At 33.4% G+C, this 20,780-nt stretch overlaps 1 protein-coding gene across 1 annotated transcript in view; it reads left to right on the forward strand.

The window, feature by feature from the left end:
* The window catches only part of LOC127735469 (armadillo-like helical domain-containing protein 3), a 46,070-nt gene extending 36,107 nt beyond the window's left edge, over positions 1-9,963 (forward strand). The window contains exons 21-27 of the mRNA XM_052245632.1: positions 397-485; positions 1,055-1,140; positions 2,746-2,872; positions 3,782-3,857; positions 4,799-4,877; positions 6,050-6,166; positions 6,762-9,963. Coding sequence (XP_052101592.1) covers positions 397-485; positions 1,055-1,140; positions 2,746-2,872; positions 3,782-3,857; positions 4,799-4,877; positions 6,050-6,166; positions 6,762-6,854 — 667 coding nt within the window. The 3' untranslated portion in view covers positions 6,855-9,963. The remainder of the gene's footprint in view (positions 1-396; positions 486-1,054; positions 1,141-2,745; positions 2,873-3,781; positions 3,858-4,798; positions 4,878-6,049; positions 6,167-6,761) is intronic.
* Positions 9,964-20,780: the final 10,817 nt, after the last annotated feature.

Below are 20,780 nucleotides of genomic sequence, written 5' to 3' on the forward strand. Positions count from 1 at the left end.
ACTTCACTCACCATTTTTACTTTGCATTCTACATTGATTACAAGTTTTGGAATATCAGTATTGTATTTGAAGAGTTGCTGTAGTCACTCTCAAATTTGATAGGATGCAGATGCAGTTGCCCTGGCAGTATCATAGATAAATTTATGCATGTCAAGGTGATTTTGAATATATCTAAATACTTTCATATGAAAATGAAGAAAGAAATGAAAAGAAAACTCACCACTTTTAAATTATAAATCAGAAAAAAAATTGAGATTAATGTGATTCAGGAAAGGTTTTAAATGCAGTCAGGTACAATTTTTTATGTTACATATGCTGTGAGTTTGATCCTAGTTCTTGTATAGAATTGTGAGGTATGATTTATTGTATGATTGATTTGTTTGTTTGTATTGACAGAAAATGTTTAGGGATTACTCACAGGGTACTGTGTTACCAGAAGAAATGTAGAGTCAGAATTCAGTATCCATGGAAAGAATTATGGACTGGTAAGATTGATATTTTGGTATACTCCTATGGTATTGATAATACAAGTTGTAGCCTAAACATCAAATGAGTTGTCTATTTTAACCATTTTTTTGTATGTCTTTATTTTTAAACAAGATCAACTGCTTAGAAAAGCCAGACTTGCACACAAATAAATGCATTCACAATAAACAAATTTACACACACAAATTTTGAAATTCTTCTGTTGACCTTAAATATAACAATTGGATTGGAGAATAAACACATTACAACTTTACTTAGGCAGGTTTGATGTTTGTTTACAATTTCCTTTAGTTTTTAAGGTATATATTATGTACATTGTTTGTTTTCTATTGAAATTTGTAAAAATATCAAATAGAATTTGAAATGAAAACATTTAGTAACAGGTACAATATTCTACTCTTTCTGTAGACATCATTGGAAAACTAAAGATTTATGCAAAACAAGTAATTACTGGTCACAATGATAATAAAAAATCACTTGAAACCCCTGATAATGGTTCCTGGATACTATCTTTATACTTTCTGCAGTTGAATGAGAAATTTATCTTGTTCTTGTTCTGTTATTTCAGCTTTAATCAACTTACTGAAGTTCATTCTGTCAAATGAAGGCAGTCTGGTGAAGAGACAGAACAATATATTCCATCTTAGTTCTAAGGTAAATATGTTTTTCACTCTAAAATTGATAATTCATCCCACCACACAATTATTTCTACATTTTTTGTTTTCTCTATTACAAAATTTGTAGGAGCATTTAGTCCAGTCCTTCCATGCCTTTATTTATTCGTCTGTTTGACTAATACAAAAAGTTTAAAGATGATAATTCAAGCTTGCCTTTTTTCAATATATTTTGGGGTAAAAATGTTTTTATTATAAAATAATAGTTTAAAAGTAAGGTTATCAAGTTTGATATCTATTATAACTGCTTATCTTTCAGCTGTTATGTTCCTCGAAATGGGTAAAAATAGCAAAATTGATCATTTCTAGATGATTTATTTTATACCCCTGCTTTAACAAAGTGGGGGTATACTGATTTACCTCTGTCTGTCCACCCATCTGTCCATCTGTTAGTCCGTCCATCCGTCCCATGAATATTTTTCGTCGCATCTTTCTCAGGATCTACAACATAAGGATTACTGAAATTTGGTTTCAGGGTTTATATAAGTCAGCTATACCGTGTGATACGTTTTCAGATTTATCACTCAACAACTTCCTGTTGACCGAATTATTTGGGCGGGGGTATCATCAGTGATCAGTAGCTCGCAGTTTCACTTGTTATTTTTGGGAGTATCAAGTAACAATAAAAACAGTTCAAGTTTAATTTTCAGCATTGCAGTTTTACAGCATAGGAGTTTCTAACAAAGTATTGCAAATTGGCAACAACAAACAGATAACTCAAAAACCCTTTTGATTGTTTTGATCTGACAAGAGCTTTAACATTTAAAAACAAAGGATAAATGTTGTTTCAACTTGTTCTTGCTCCATTATTCTTCCACTATATTATTTAGGTCATAAATAGACCATGTTGAATTCAGGGAACATTCTGACTAGATTGTAAAATACCAGAATAGAGAATCTTGCAAAATGAATATAAGAGTACCTGCATAGTCAACCAAGAGAAACTTCTATATGCAGAAAAAAGAATGAGCACACTCTTATTGGGAATAAATAAATGGTTCTATGGTGCTTAATCAAACTTTTTATAACCCCTTATGTGTAAAACTAGAACACTTTCAAATGAACTTTCTGTGAAATTAAAACTGTGAATTTTTAAAAGAAACTGGAACTAGACGAGTACAGTCTTTTTACATAATATATTACACTTCTGCATTACTTAATTATATCTTCATTCTGAAATCACCAGAAAATTATGTGGTTGGAAAGTTTATGTAATTGGGACAGTATAAAAATAAGGAGATGTGACATGATTGCTAATGAGACAACTATCTACCAGAGACAAAATGACAAGAATGTTAACAACTACACATCACAGTATATATGACCTTCCAATTATGTACAAAACCTACACTGTATAGTAATCTATAAAAGGTCCTGGCATGTCAAATGTGAAACAATTCAAGGGAGCAAACACACAGACTCAGTTCAAAGTTCATTCTTTTTTTGCTTTATGATATATAGGGTATGATATTGCCTACTGGACATATAGCTTGCAGTTGTCTATTTGTTTGGTTTTCTTTTTATGTCTAAAGTTATATTTAAAGAACAGTTATTGTTTTGTTATTTATGTTTTGTTTCATTACAGATAATGAATATTTTTAACACCTTTATCACCTATGGAGACACATTTCTGCCAAACCCAAACAGCTATGATGAACTGTATTATGAAATTATAAGAATGCATCAAGTATTTGATAATATTTATTCAATGGGTGAGTTTTGTTGATCAAATATGTGTTCATTTCATCGTTTGATCTATAGATGGCCTTTTGCAAGGCAAATTTCTGTCCCTATCCAATATACCCTCATTTTCAAGTGGCAGTCCAAATTTCCCCTTTCTTCATCCAGAACAGCCTCTATTACAGGACCTACCTATTGCATTTATTGTCAAGTTTATTCTCATCCTGAACATGCATGAAATATTTGCCACTGGACTTTAAGCAACCAACAATAAATCAATATCAGATCCTGATAGACAGAAAAGCTTTAAATTATCTCCTCTTGATTTATACTGGGTTGAAGATTACTGTAAATTCAGAAATTATTGCGAGTTTTTTTATTAATGCGAATAACGCGACTACTTGAGTATCGCAATAATAAAAACTCGCATTCTGATATCAAATACATATATCTGTATGTAGTTTTTCCAAAATTCGCAATAGTTAAACTCGCATTTTTGTTAATTTTTCAAAAATCGCAATAATAAATGCACGCAATAATTTCTGAATTTACAGTACTTAGGGGAAAAAATGTATATAATTTCATCGTTTATTGAATTGACAATCAGTGCATGAAGAAAATGTCATAGTAGTTATGTCAATATATTGTATGTATTAAGATATTAATTTAGCTATCAATGATTTGAATTATTTATGATATAGGGTCAAATAGCTCTGTTTAAGCTGTTAAGGTTTTATAATATTACAAATGTGAATAACTGAATAATAATACGCATTTTATAACGGACGCGGGTTGTAGAAGCAGGGGAAAACTTTTTCTGCCTTCTACCTCGGGAAGAAATTTTCATAGGTGGACGTGGGTCTCCAAAGCAGGGGAAAAAATAACTCATTACAGGATCAGTAGGATTGTGTAATTGTTTAAACATATTTTCCTTGTTTTAGCCCTTCGTTACACAACCAATGATGGTGAAAGTAAAGATTCTGCTGCTAGGCTGACTAATCATCTAGTTAATATAAGGTAGGTCAAGAAATTTGTTGTTTTAATTTTATATACTGTGAACCAACTTATTTTCACATAGTTTAGTCCTTTTTAGCCAACTTTGGGCAATTTATTATTGTGATTTTCCTACAGTGTTGAAGTATTCATATTTGAGAAGATATATCTAATATTTACATTATTCATCTATTGAATAGTGTAAGAAGTGTAAATAAATCTCTTATGTAAATTAGTTGGTTTACAGTATATACAATGGTGACCACCTCCTTGAACTTTTGAACATAGTAACAGAGACAAAAATAAAGCAAAAATTCTTAGAATGGTTTGAATTAGGATTTTTTAATAATCCCCCTTTCTTTCAGATTGAAATATTGAAGAGTAATTGATTGAAAATTAACATATTGTATTATGCAATTACAATCGCTTTTTAAAAAAATATAATATTGACCAATATTTTTTATGTGTAGAATACTATTTAAAGTAACAAAATGGCAAGAACATCATGTTTTTCTTTTTTTATAAAATTACCATTTTGAAGTGATATAGATACTGATAGAGGTGCACTCTAACTTTTGGTTATGTACTACAGAGAATAGGACATTGCTATACAATAAATACATATATATAAATTTTTTCAAGGTTAACAATGTTGAAATTTGTGAACTAGCTTTCATATTTATAGTTTAAAGAGGATTATTCAGTTATTGATAACTTGAAAGCATGCATAACATTTTGTAAGGTAAAATCAACATTTTCATAAAATATCTGCAGTATACATAATTTGTATTTAAACTTTTGGGGAAAATAAAACATTTACTCTGCTGAAGTATTTACTGGGCATGGCATCAAATTTACTCTGTTGAAGTATCTACTGGACATGCCATCAAGTTATCAGGAAAGGTTGTTTAAGATTATTATTTTGTTAACACAAATAGCTATACAAACCCGTTGTATATTTACAGGGCCATTGTCAATCACTTCACTCCAAAAGTAGATGCCTGGTCTGCAGCCAAACAATTGTCTTCCTTAACTGAAGAACAGGTATGTTATTACTGTAATTCAGAAATTATTGTAGGCCTTTATTATTGCCATTTTTGAAGAATGGACAAAAATATGAGGTTAATGTGATTTCAGGACAATCTGCATACAGAGATGTATATATCAGAATGTGAGTTCTTAACATTGTGATACTCACCCAATCCCATTTTTCGCAATAACAAAAACCTTGCACTAATTTCTGAATTTATAGTATTCAGGTTTATCAATTTCTCAGAATGATATATTTATGTACAAAACGGAATATTCCAACAGATTTATAAAAAATAAGTGCTATTTAAAAATGCACACTTTTTAAGGCAGTTCATGGATTTAGATAGGAATATATCCACTTTTGGATTTGCTTGTATTTGCATATTATTTTTTATTTTTTTATTTAAAATGCATGACTGATAAAAAATTCCATTTGCCTGTTTGTACAAATTTTAATTGTATGTTGCTAATTTACTGTCATCCTGATGAATATGCCACAAACTACATGTAGCTACAAGTGAAATATATGGCCATACAAAAATGCATTTGGTTCTCAGATAACACTTCATCATTAAAAAATGCCTCTGGCTGGTGAATTCATTGACAAACATAAATATAGAGCCATGTGTTTAAATTTTCTGCTGTTCAATTAAGGGAGATAACTCTAATTTGCTACATGATGAAAGAACAGCTCATGACTTTTTTTAATTTTAATGTAAGTTTCATGATCTGTGTGATAGCAATATGATAATATGATAATAGCATAAACAGGATGGAAAACTTCATTCTAAATTCTTTGTCTTCACAGGGATTAATGAAAATATAATGATAAGTTTCATATCAATCTCTTTCGGATGATTGCTGTCTGATAAATGCATAAATTAGAAACCCCTTGTTTCTTTTTAAATAAAAGTTATCTGAGAACTTAAGAACTTATTTTACATTGCATATGAATTAAAACTTAAAAACTTAATTTTTATGTAATTTTCATGAAAACTGCATTAAAAAATGTGTCTAAATTTATTCTTGGATGACCTATTTTAAATTGCAACTCTGATTTCATTTTTTCAGTCACCAAAATAAGTTTCTGTTAAAGCATATAACTACTGCTTTGTTATGTTTGTACGTTCTAACTATCCAGTAAGCACATTCTTAAATGTTTTCTTTTTACTATATGTTTGTAGGTTTTAGAAGTTGTTAGAGCTAACTATGATACCTTGACATTGAAACTACAGGATAATTTAGATCAGTTTGATAGATATTCAGAGAAACCAAGAGAAATGGGCTACTTTACACAGCTGGTGAGTTTTTTGTAGCCAAACCTATACAGTAATAAGCTTAAAAAAAAATAATTTCCATATTAACTTTAAGATATCTGCATATTTAGGCAAAGTATGAATAATTTGGTGGTATTCAGATAATTATGAATTCAGTACATGTAACTGCATCGAAATTTCTAAAAATGTAGTAAATGTATTTCCAGTGATACTATCAATTAGAAATGTGTGAAATAGATCAACAAATGTATAGAATACACATAAAAGTGTCATAAAAGATTCAGACAAACCCTACCGGAAAACAAGAGACATCCTTGCTTCAGGCCTGAATATGCCTTCTTTTCATAATGAGCATAATGTCTTGACAGCATCACTTTTTTATCATGATTTACTCTAAGGTTTGAGTAGATTATGAAAAACAAATGATGCTGTCAAGACATTGTGCTTAATTAATGAACTTGATGATAAATTATAAATTTTATATCCATAAAATGGAAATCTTCATAAGAATAACATGTTGTATTTTTAATAAATTCTGTGGAAAGCAGTTGGAGAAATTGAGAGATTTCGGCTCGCTGCTTTTTCTAGTTTCTTTCATCAAATGGTTTTTCTTTTGTAGGTTAGATCAATCACTGTAGAAGTAAGGAAAACAACAAACAGTATCTGGACTACACAGACTGAAGTTCTTCATAGCCTGTCTTCCATTACATGAATTATTTATTAGGAACGAACCATATTATTGCAATATAATACCTTCAAAAAAATGAACATAGCCATAATAATTTATAATTTATTCTGCTAGTCTTTCAGATGTGTTCCTTATCATGATAACAGAACAGTAGGAATTAGTTATTTATTGGTTTTTAATAGTGTGTAAATATTGAATATTAGTCCTGTCCATGAAATATTTATGATGCAAAATAGATGAGAATAGCACAAATCTGAATGAGTAAGAAAATTTAGATTCAGAATTGTATTCAGTGTATGAAGTTGATCGGGTACAGTACAGATATATATGGGATGTATTTAGCTGTGTAAATTTGTTAACATAATAACAGTAGCACAGACAAAATCTTTTAATCATTAATTTGAAAACTAGGTATGAAAGGTGGAGATATGATAAGAGCTATTATTTAGCCCCTGAATTTGCCAAAATAATATTATTAAAGAATAGTTCTAGCTTTCAAAATTGTGTAAATTTTATTGATAATTGAACAAGTTGATATAAACTGGACACATTAGTGCAGAAAGGTCAGTTGTAATGTAAACATGTTGAAATAGTTATATTTGACCTAAAAATATCCTTTATATACACAGTTTTTGGTCAAAATTAATGTGAGCCAAGGCCACCCAAAAGAGATATTTTTGGCACATTAGCATCTTTGTTAAAAAAAATCTTGTAGCAAAACATCTTTTTGGGTAAATGTAAAACTGAGATTATATCAGTAGTTGTTGCACTCAATGCAAGAAATTAAAAGCTAAATGGAAATATGTAAAGCAGAATTCAAAAATATGAGTATTGGTGTATGACAGGATATTACATGTTTTATGAACATCTGAAGATATGCTAGGCAGATTTATAATACTTTTTGCTGTTCTGGGCCAAAAAAAGTGGTCTTATCATACTTTCTCCTTTAAAGGAAAATATTTTTTCCAATGTTTGTTATGATGTTTCACTGTACCTTGATGTCAACATTGTCAGATCAACATAAATGTGAGATGACAACATTTGGTTGAATTTGTAAATTGTGCAGCTCTAACTTAAAACTAAATTTTAATAGGCTAGATTGTGATGAGATTAAAAAATTGATAATATCTGGGTGCACAACATCATTACATAATATTATTTCTCAAAATTATTAATGAAACAAGTCATTTTATTATTTGTTTTTTTCAAATATTTCTGCAACTATAGAGGTCTTATCTTTTGACTTAATTGACTTGGATTGCCAAGTTTTGTGCTGAAAGTGAGTAGTTTTCTCCAGGTTCTTGGACTGCCTCCACCAACAAAAAATCTGGTCACTATGATGTAGCCAAGAGTGATGAAAATGCCATCAAACACAAACAAACAAACAATCAATGATACTAAACTATTCTTAAAAACTTTAGAATTAATTGACTGGGGGACTTTGGAGGGTAAATATATAAGACCAGTTTGAAGGATACAGGTTCCATTAAACCCATATGTTCACATTTGTCATATATTAGTGTCTGTTTGTGTCAGGATTAATATGTTTTCTTTGGTTGGTGTCTCATTGATATATATTCATTTTATTCATGTCTATTATCTTGTAATGATATCCCTTTCATTTTATTGAAGATATCATTTGATTTTTTACCTTTCATACTAATTACTGAACTTTATTGAAGTTTAATTCATTTCCTTCTGCTTAAGTTAGTTCCAACAAATTATGTTTTATCCACATGTTTCCTGTGCTTGCAATGGTAAAATAAAAGTAATTTGAATTAAAGAATGTGTGATCACAAATATGTAGACAGATTTGATTTGAAGTAAAACACGGAAGAAATCTGTCATATTTTCTTATTTTCTATACATCTGATCATGTCCTCAATTTTGAACTTTGGATGCTTTCTTACTTCAGTCAGTTATGACCTTGGAGACCCTGCAGGGTAGTCATGGCCACTAAACACCCCCATAGTTGTAACTGAGCTATTGTCTTTGTTAATTCCTTTCATGAGAATTCCAGACACAAGGTGAGCTAAGAATACCGCTCAAGCCGGTGCCCAGTGCCGTCTTAAACTTGCAGTGAGTTGAGAGTTTTTTTGTTCCGTGTTGAAGGCCGCACTGTGACTTTGAGATGAAGAACAGCAATAAAAGCGCTGTTTTTTTTGCTGTGCATGTACTGATTTTGTGTCATGGATGGATACCCCATATCCTTTGTTTTTCTATTTCTATAATACTCTTTAATTTTGTCAGTATGACATTGTATAGTTTTTGATAACAGTTGATAATAGAAGTTAAAAGTCAGAAACCTATTATAATTTATCAAAACTCAATTATCCAATCTTATAAATTGTGGACCTTATCTTATATAGGATTGGTCTGTGAATTCAAAGGATCCTGGCATTAGTGATGAAAATTAGATTTTTTAAAACTATTTTTAAAGGGTAAATGTAAATTGTTATATTTGTCATAGAAAGAGTTGACAGTTTAACATACTGTAAATTCAGAAATTTTGTGATGCTTTTATAATTGAGAAACAATGTGATGACTCACACTTCAAATAGTGATAGCAGTTCCCTGAAAATTTAATAACTAATCTTGCATGTGTCTACTGTTTGACAATATTAAATGCCCACCAAAATTTCTGAATTTACAATTATTGATAGCTAAGGAAGTAACCTTTTAACTTCAAAGGGGGATGAGGGTTAGGGTTTTTTGTCTGAGTCAGAAATATTTTCGCGCAAAGCACGAAATTTTTTTTTTTAGTTTTTAATGCCATCAATCAAATTATTTTGTTCAAAATTTAACACTTTATGGTATGGGGAAAATCTGAATTCAGAACATTTTTTTTGTCATCTGCTTGACCACTATTTTTTCTCATCAAATTGGGGATCAGAATATTTTTTTAGGAAAAAACCATACCCCCCCCCCCCCTTGAAGTTAAATGGTCGTTCCCTAAGTGTTGCATTTAATTGGTAAAAGTATTGTTTAGATGTACAGATAATCTATGTTATTGTCATTATGGATACATACTTGTATACTTGTGTTGTTGTTAGGTTAGAGGATTAATGTTATTGTTTAAAGATGCAATGTTTATTTGGAAATAAATGTCTTATTACTAGACTGTCATCCACAAGCATGTTCATAGTTTCATTGACATAAAAATCTCCTACTACAGTTTTTGAGACATGAAAGAAAGAAGGTGGTTAGATAAGACTCGCGTAGTAACCAAGAATAAAAAAATGAGAGCATGCGGAGATTTAATTTTGATTAGATTGACACTGACCTCAATTTCATGCTTGTTTGGTCAACATTAGTTTTTCTGTAAATAGGTATATCTCAGATACTATAAGAAATATGTCATCTATTTTTGGTGTATAGAATGATTGAAAGGTGTGCATGTCTGTCCAGTAAGGTTCATGTTACCTTGAATTCATTTTCATGGTTCATTAGTCAGAATAATAATATCTTGATTAGGTCTATTTCTCAGAAACTACATATTGTAAAGGCCATGATCTATGTTTGTAGTAAATGAACTTCAGGGAGGGGAAGTCATTTCAAAAAGAGGGACGAAAGATACCAGAGGGACAGTCAAACTCATAGATCGAAAACAAACTGACAACGCCATGGCCAAAAATAAAAAGACAAACAGACAAATAATAGTACAGATGACACAACATATAAAACTAAAGACTAAGCAACACGAACCCCACCAAAAACTGGGGGTGATCTCAGGTGCTCCGGAAGGGTAAGCAGATACTGCTCCACATGTGGCACCCGTCGTGTTGCTTATGTTATTACAAATCCGGTAAATAGTCGAATTCGGTAGGTCACATTCGTGATAAGGGAAGGGTATTGAAGTTACAACATAAGGAACATATCCAATATCATCTGTGAAACGGTTATTCCATAACGGTCAACCAACTCGTGATGGCGTCCATAAAATTTACGAAGGGATGATTTCAACTTCACCATTTGGAACTCTTGGTTTAATAGCTTCCGTGTGAGCAGCAATCCTCTATCAAGGAAATCATGATAGGCAATACAAGCCCGGGAATATCGTATCAATTGGGAGATATATACTCCGTATGCAGGCGCTGCTGGAATGTTGCTACATAGAAATGGAAAGATCACAATTGGGAAGCTGAAATCATCTCTTTTGTCGTAAAGTTTTGTTTTCAACCGACCCTCATTGTCAATTTCTAGATGTAAGTCAAGATATGAGGCAGACTTAACTGTATCTGTAGTATCCTTTATCTCTAGTTCGATGGGATAGATTCGTTTTGTATGAAATTATTTAAAATTTATGTAATTTAGGGAAATACCATTTAACTCTCAGGGAGGGGATTATGGTTATTTCCGAAAAAACATTAAAGAAGAAAAAATATTATGATGCAGGTTTTCATATGAACAGTTTAAACAGAGAAATACTCATTACATTATTACTGGTGATTTGTCACCCTGTTGCCCTGCAATTTTTAGTTTTTTCTGTGTCGTCCCTCGAGCTTTGCTCTGTAATGCAATTTTCCTCTTATATTGACAATCTCTGCCATAACATGTTGCACAATATCGTCTGGTTTTATCGCATGCTTCGGATCCTGATCCTAAGGTCAAAACGTTGTCAAAACATGTCTCATTTTCAATGGTACTATTAATTTCATCTTAATCTGGTGCTCTAATTTCTCTTAGTAATAACTCGCGGTACATATGTACTTTGGTATAGTTTTTTTAGGCGCAAGATACAGATTCAGGGCTTGCTAGATCTCGAAATCGCCTTGTCGCCCTGTACTAATATTCTCATATAATATAGGTCTCTTTTGTTGATGGTGCCAGTAGTGTTTTCATATCTATCGGGATGTTCAATGTGTCCAACATTCTCATAATTTCTTTTCTTGTTGGTATCTTCTTTTTTTTCTTCACCACATTCACAATATGGCGTGAGGGATCGACCTATTTGATGGCCGTGTTTATTTAGCCTGTTATAGCCTGTGCTTAGTTCTGACAGAATTCTTCCTGTTTCAGGATTCGGGTAATCAAAGTTGGACAACAATAGGTACCAGCTCTAACAGGTGTCTATCAGTTTCACTCATGATCTACTACTCTGCAATTTCATTTTTGTTGACATCCTGACTGTGCTCTTATATCTGACATCGTTATCACATTGTTTTGGTCATTTAAGGCCTCCTTTGCTGCATCTTTTGGCCAACTGGTCAGCTTTTTCGTTCCCGGCTATATTAGCAGTCTTAGCATGACCTGGGATCCAAGATAGGGCAGTGGGTATGCCGTGTCTCAGGAGTGTCCCCATACTTGCCTTAATGTTTGTAATGGTGTCAATGTAATTAGTAGATTTCCAATTGAAAGTCAGGATGCCAACAGCTGTCTGGCTATCTGAAAGTATTTTTTTACCTCCGTGAACTGGTCTCTGATTGTGACAATGCTTCATTGCTTTTCTACCTGATATCCCTGGTAGTCCTAGGCAAACTGATAGGCCTTTTCTTTGAATGGTTTAAGTTTTTTTCTGTTGATGTGATCTGCCAAAACTGGACATGTATATTCGATAATGGACCGCACCATGCTGTTGTAAATTTGTAGTACTTTTGATTTTGATATTTTCCCTCCTCCTTTTATTTCTCTGATTGCTTTTATGGCTCTTTTCTGTATCTGATTGGTGTGCATGTCAAACTTTATTTTTTCATCCAGAATTACACCGAGTAGTTTGGGCGTAGAACTGTATTTAAATGTGAAAGGGTTGACAGTAAGTGTTTTCTGTGCCATATGCAGGTCGTCTCTCGGAAATAGACACATTTCACATTTTTCCATGTTGACATTTATTCTCCATTTTTCAGTCTATTTTAAGATTATATTAACATCGTCTGCTGTCTTTTCTTTTAATTCCCTGATATCTTGTCCCTTGTGCCATAATATGCCATCGTCTGCAAACTTGCAGTTTTGTCCTGTAGTGTTGTCCAAAGTGGCGTAGCTAGACAAAAGTTGAAGCTGAAGCCCAAATCGGCAGGGAAGCCCCCCTTTAAACTCCTGGATTTTAGGGTTTTAGACCCACAAATATGAAATGAAAATATTGTGAATATTAAGGTGTAGTCAAAAGCATTTTTGTTTGATACAAGTCAAATAATTTTGTGAAAAAATTTTTTTTTTCCTCAAAGAAACTGTAAAAACTAGGACATTCGAGAGGGGTAAAAAGGTTATATTTACTGAGACCAGTATAATAAAAACCACAAAATTATAAATTGTTTGGAGATTAAATGTAAACAATATATCCAGTATAGTGGGTACCCAGGTTAGGACAGGGTTGGCGCCTTCAAATTAGTTTAACAACGCCACATTCTGTATGTGCATGTCCCAAGTCAGGATCATGTCATTCAGTGTACTGGTTGTCGTTTATTGCTGTATATCATATTTGTTTTTCTTTCATTATTTTGTACATAAATCACGGAAAACAACTTACGAGGTCAACTAGATGGAAAAAGACGAACAAATGGATATATAGGTGATGGTTTGCCCTTGCCTTTGTCTGTATTAAGCAAACATCGTGTAAAAGCTGAGCAATATTTATGACACATCATTATGCGTGAGTCTAAGTTTCCTCCCTTTTTTTCAGTGAATAAACTAAAAAATCTGTTTTGTTTTATGTCAAAAATACAAACTCAGTAAGGTAATTGTTCTAGGAACATTTCACTTTGTAGATAGCCAGTCAAAACCTTATGCGTTGATATGAATTATTATAGAATCACGAGTCAATCTCTCTCACCAGTGACTTTAAACAAAGAAGCCTCCTGACCTTTTTGGTTGCAAAACAGTCAATAACTTTATCTATGTCAATGGGCGTCTCATTGTATGCGTGAAGTATACATAGCCCCGAGAGTGGTTCTGTTGTCATCGTAGAACGCAGATATGTTTTTACCCGGCGCATGACACTGAAACTGCGTTCAGCGGTGGCAGTGGTCACTGGCATTGTCAAAAGAATGAACAAACAAGTGTAAATGTTTGGAAACAGGTCAACATTGGTCAAATTCAAGCTTTCTGCAAGAGTATCAGGGATTTGTCCCTCTGCAATAGCCCACCGTGCTTTCCACCTTTCTACCTCGATGTTAAAAGTTTCATGGTCAGATAGAAGGTCATCCGCAAATGTGTTGAAAAGATGGCCTACAACCTGTAAAGAGCAACTCTCTTGACGGAATCAAATATTGCGCTACAAACCTGTCTTCATTTTTTATTTACCTATCTCTTAGTTCCTGAAGTAGATGGTCAATAAACGGGATCAATAACGCTCGTTTCAAATACTCCTTCGGTCCGGCAGCTGGAACATTTACCCGATGCTGTTGTCTTGTTGCCCCTCGTGGCATCGACGGTACTACATCAACTCTATTAGTAAGTGTTACGGCACTGTTGAACAATTGGTCCCAATTGTCGTCGGATTCGCGTTTTCTTGGCAGCATTTCGACAACGACTTTGCTTTCCTCGACAGCCTGAATTAAGTCCGAAAGTCTTTAGTTTGCAAGATCGCAGACAGAGGATCCAAAGGTTGTAAAATAACCTGAGCGACAACAAGACCAACAATGAAATCAAATTTAGTTATTGAACATCGATAACTTCTGGCTTTAGCATCCTCATCTTGCTCGAGATCCTCAAGAGAATCACATACCACAGAGCATGCATGAAGAAAAGTGAACAAAGAATCAGACCTACTAGCCCACCGTGTCTCGCATAAGGTCTTCAACTCCTGTCGTCTACCCATTTCCTCCTTAACCTCATTTGGGGCAGTACCTAAACTTTCTTTGATTGAGGTAAAACGCTTCGCTGAATAATTAAAAGCGAACGCGATCGCCTGCACGGTTTCCATAAGATTTCGAACGAGTGCTTCCTTACAAGCATATACTAAGGCTAAATTAAGATTGTGTGCTTTACAGTGTACATATGAAGCAAGCGGTACTCTTTCGCGTACTCTAGCCTGGACGCCACGATGAACCCCTGACACATTTGCCGCACCATCGTATCCTTGTGCTCTCATGTTTGCTATGATAATGCCATATTTCTCTAGTTGAGTGAGAAATATATCTGATAACGCTTCTCCTGTAGTTTTCTTACCTTCTGCAAACCTAAGAAATCCTCGTGAATGAGTTTGTCCATCCTATCATAAAATCTAACACAAAGTGAAATTTGTGTTTTTGTGGAGCAGTCGGTTGCCTCGTCCGCGTGAAATGCGAGGTAGCGAGAACTGTTGCATCGGGCAACAATGTCAGATGATATTTGATCCGCACACAGCATAATAAGGGGACGACCATTTGATATTCTGGGGGGGGGGGAGGGGCCAGGAGGATTTGTTTTGGATCGGTTATTTATTTTTGTAAACTAAGAGGACAGATTATTTATTTTCTGCACTGTTGAAGCAAGATTTTTCATTTTCATTAAAACAAGGGACTGATTATTCATTTTCATAACTATATTGATAATATTTGAAAACATACAATTTTTATTATAAATAATACATGTACAGTCAACTTGAGTCAAGTCATTAATGTACCATTTAATCAGAATTAATCATCATCCTCTGCGGAAATGAATCTTCTGAATTCCAAACTGCATATACATGTATTGCATACATACACGGTATTTGAGTTGGGGCTGTGACTAGCCTCTTTTAAAAGTATTGCCAAATATATATACGCCGAGCGGAGCGAGGCAAAAAAATTATGTAGGGTTTTGAAGCCGCTGAAGGCCCAAAGAAACTATAGAACAAATGATGCAAAATCGTGCTTTCTGGGCATTCCCAGACCCTTTCTTATTCTGAAAACGCAAGTTCTGTTTTAATAATTTTTTGACAATATTTTGGTCTCAAAGCAAAATGTATAGATTCAGCGTAAGACTTAAGTTTTTATGGACAACATCAAAAGACCAATATGAAGAATAAAGTAAAAATGTAATTCACATAGTTAAGTATGTGGCTGCTGTTTTTTTTTTTTTGTTTTTTTTTTTGTTGTTGTTTCGGCATGCAGAATTTAAATCTTTTATACCTGTAAATTATATGGGGTTTTATTCAAATTAAGTTAAGAGGGGGCTGATTATCAGTGATATAACTTTGTCAAGTAATTTTTAATAACACATTTCAATTACAACTTGATGTAGCTCTTAACTGGGATACAATTTAAAGTAGTTAAGTTGTAAAATTAGCTAAAAAGTCTTAAATAAAATAAAACTCATGATCAAGTTGAAAACAAAATTACTAAATCACAAAACAAAAGAAATGTAACACTAAGAGAATACAGAAGGGCAATCAATGAACAAAAGAAAAATTTAAAGAAACATTGATCCTGAAAAAACAGGTGCTACATCCAAGATTCAAGTAATTCAAGTAATTACTAAATAATTAATATTATAACTAATTCATAGGATTTAGAATTCTAAATTCTTATTTGTAAATATATCCAGTTCCCACTTAACTTATTCTTACACTTCAGCACATTATGAATATTATTTTAAAAATTTTATGATGACAATCCTATGAATTAGTTATAATATTAATTATTTAGTAATTACTATTGCCTAAATTCAGTCATCTGTACATAATTAAATGGTTCCTTATGTTCTAAGGTGTATATAGTTGCTACAATTATACCCTATGGGTAGTGCTCCACAATTAATGGAGGAATATACATGAAACTGAACTGAATTACCAATTAGCAAATTAGCCAATAATTAAAAAGATTTAAGAAAGTTTTAAATTAAAAATATTACAATATTGTTATTATTAGATGAACAATTTGATCATTTTTAAATAATAACTTTAACTTTTTCATTTAAACTAATTAATTTAAACGAACACGTTATAACCATATATATTTACACCAGGTACGAAACGTCTCAGTTACAAAACAACGTAGTTACGAATCGACCAGGTACGAAACGACCAGGTTACGAAACGACGTGCATTCAAATGAAACCCATTTTCAGACATTTCAAGTATATTTGAATAATATTTATACCTTTATTATTAAAAGATTTGGGAAGTGTTATCCCGAATTTTTTTTTGAAAAAAGATGAATTTTATGAAGAATCTGGTGCCACCTCATACTTTCGAATAGCATTTATAAAATGGCTTAAAGACCAGCCGAGTTATTCATTTTCAATACATTGTAAGTCAGGTTATTTATTTTCGAACTACCACAGGACAAACTATTTATTTTTGTGATTATCAAGGCTGAGTTATTTATTTTCAAAATCCTCCTGCCACCCCCCCCCCCCCCCCCCCCCCCCCCCCCCCCCCCCCCCCCCCCCCCCCCACCAGAATATCAAATGGTCGTCCCCTAAGTTCGTTTTGTATGTCGGGAGACGTATTTTTGGTTCTAAGGATCGCAATATGCTAAATGATTAGCCAGAACTTCGTTACCCTTTGTCTTGTCGTGAAGAATAGCAATGAAATTGCTATCCTTTTCCTAATGACCCCTGAGCGCTTAATTCTGTTTGCCGTATAACAGGATGACTTCAATGATACTCTTTAAGATATTTCGATTTTTTAATAACTACTTGGTTATATCTTCTAGAAAGTTACTGCAAAATATCATGTGATTTTCCACTTCTTATACGAATAAATGACATAACGTACTCGTGATGCTTAGAGCCCCGTTGCAAGTGACGGCTGATAGATCGGCCGACATTGGTCCAATCAGTACACGGGGACTGAAACCCGAATATGTTTTCTCTTTTGTGTCGGATCTTTGTGAGCCAAATAAAACATAGGGAGTGCAGTATAATGCGTCAAGGGATACAGAATACTTCAACCAAGGATTAACTATCAACTATGACAACTGACAAGCGCGGCCGGTCCTCCCACATAGGGTTCTGGAAAATGAAAAAAAATATATCAGAAGGTCCAAGTACACAGTTATTTCGTAGTGCATTTCTTTTAGACAATAAATGAAAATAAAAAAATCCCACCTGCGCTTTCTCAATAATAATTGTACAGTGTGTAGTACTACTTTTGGGACAAATTATATCAAAATTATAGCTTCATCGGCTCTAACTCAAAATATGGACAATTTTATGTTAATTAAGGGGGTCTTGAAATCTTTTGACAGCTTCTGAAGTGCTAATTTTTAACCTTTTTCAGCTGGACCAAATCACCACTTGACTTTAAAATTCATGACCCAAATTTTTTTTACAGTGTAATTTCATCCCCCTACTTGCTATTTGAGGCATAAAACATGAAGAAATACATTTGGAAGAGGTATAAAAAAAAAATTGGCAAGTAACACACTGTCCACACTAGGGACTATAACTATTTAAGGTTAGGATGAAGGATGCTAAGTGTTGGTATTAAGCTACTTTTCAGCAGAAATTGTGTATTTTGTATGAAAATGAATGTTTTTTTTTTTTTGTTCAACTGATATACAAGACACAATCAATAGGCAATACACAATCTGTTCCTTGACCTGCTTTTTCAAATTAACATGTGACACAAGTCACACAACATACATGTACACACACTGGCCTTTAAAAACACTGCAAAGGATCTCATTTGTGTGGAGAGCACAATGTAGCACAAAAGTGAATAAAATGCTGCGCTGGGTGCAGCTTGATACGACCGCAGAGGTCGAACCCTGAACAGTTGGGGCAAGTATGGACACAACATTCAAGCTTGATACAGCTCTGAATTTGGATTGTGATCGATTAAATAGGTTTCTGACACAGAATGAATGTGGTCTAAGAACTTAAAATTTTTTAATTTACCTATTATGGTCCAATATCTAAAACTAAATACATACACGGTTAGATTCAGTATATCAAAGAACCCCAAGAATTCAACTTTTGCAAAAATTTTTGCGCTCGTATAATAAACAAGAGTGCACACACTGAAAAGTCTCGCCTTCTTTACTGACCATTTCATGTTGATAGTCCTTAATATAAAGCTTTACTAAAAGTATCACATAAACATAACATGATCCAAGAAAATAAGGCCACGGTCAGATAAACCAAACCGAAAGTACATGTACACCTACCAAAGATCTTTTAGAGTACATACAATCTAAGACTCTCTCATCTTGCAATAGTATTAAACATTTGACTTTTCTACACTTTACACAAGTATTCCCCATTCCAAACTAAAAGACAAATTGAAAGAGTTGGTATTACTTTGTTTCATTAAAAAGAATGGCGAACATAGATACAAGTATCTTGTCTTGGGGAGGGATAAATCCTACTTTGTAAAGAATCACTCTGATTCAAACAAAAAATTCTCTGAAACTGACATTATCAAGATGCATGATTTCTTGATTGATAACATATTTGTTACGTTTGGAGGACATGTTTTTCAACAGACTGTCAGAATTCCAATGGGAACCAATTGTGCCCCTCTTCTTGCCGACTTGTTTCTTTATTATTATGAGGCTGACTTCATACAGGAACTTCTTAGGAAGAAAGATAAGAAGTTAGCAATATCCTTTGACTCTACGTTCCGCTATATAGATGATGTTCTCTTACTAAATAATACAAAATTTGGTGACTATGGTGAACGAATCTATCCCATCGAACTGGAGATAAAGGATACTACAGATACAGTTAAGTCTGCATCATATCTTGACTTGCATCTAGAAATTGACAATGAGGGTTGGTTGAAAACAAAACTTTACGACAAAAGAGATGATTTCAGCTTCGCAATTGTGAACTTTCCATTTCTATGTAGCAACATTCCAGCAGCACCTGCATACGGAGTATATATCTCCCAATTGATACGATATTCCCGGGCTTGTGTTTCCTATCATGATTTCCTTGATAGTGGATTGCTGCTCACAAGGAAGCTATTAAACTAAGAGTTCCAAATGGTGAAGTTGAAGTCATTCCTTCGTAAATTTTACGGACGCCATCACGAGTTGGTTGACCGTTATGGAATAACTGTTTCACAGATGATATCGGATATGTTCCTTATGTCGTAACTACAATACCCTCCCTTTTCACGAGCAGGATCTGCTTACCCTTCCGGAGCACCTGAGATCACCCCCAGTTTTTGGTGGGGTTAGTGTTGCTTAGTCTTTGGTTTTCTATGTTGTGTCATCTGTACTATTATTTGTCTGTTTGTCTTTTTATTTTTGGCCATGGCGTTGTCAGTTTGTTTTCGATCTATGAGTTTGACTGTCCCTCTGGTATCTTTTGTCCCTCTTTTACAATCATTCAATACACCAAATATAGTTGACCTATAGCTTATAGTTTCTAAGAAACAGACTTAAACAGGAAAACTAAACATTGACCAATGAACCATGAAAATAAGGTCAAGGTCAGATGAACCATGCCAGACAGACATGTACACCTTACAATCAATCTATGCATTAAATATAGTTGACCTATTGCTTATAGTATCTAAGAAACAAACTTTACCATGAAAACTTAACATTGACCAATGGACCATGAAAATGAGGTCAAGGTCAGATTATACCTGCCAGACAGACATATACACCTTACAATCATTCCATACAACAAATATAGTTGACCTATTGGTTATAGTTTAAGAAAAACAGACCAAAACACAAAAACTAAACACTGAGCAATGAACCGTGAAAATGAGGTCATGGTAAAATAAAACCTGCCAGACTAACATGTACATTGTAAAATATTTCCATACATCAAATATAGTTGACCTCTTGCATATAGTATCAGAAAAAAAGACCAAAACACAAAAACTTAACTTTAACCACTGAACCATGAAAATGAGGTCAAGGTCAGATGACACCTGCCAGTTGGACATGTACACCTTACAATCATTCCATACACCAAATATAGAAGACCTATTGCTTATAGTATCTGATATATGGACTTGACCACGAAAACTAAACCTTGTTCACTGATCCATGAAATGAGGTCTAGGTCAGATGAAAACTGTCTGACGGGCATGAGGACCTTGCAAGGTATGCATATATTATATATGGTTATCCTATTACTCATAAT

The sequence above is a fragment of the Mytilus californianus genome, unplaced genomic scaffold (genome assembly GCF_021869535.1).
Source record: "Mytilus californianus isolate M0D057914Y unplaced genomic scaffold, xbMytCali1.0.p SCAF_3, whole genome shotgun sequence".
NCBI classification, from domain to species: domain Eukaryota; kingdom Metazoa; phylum Mollusca; class Bivalvia; order Mytilida; family Mytilidae; genus Mytilus; species Mytilus californianus.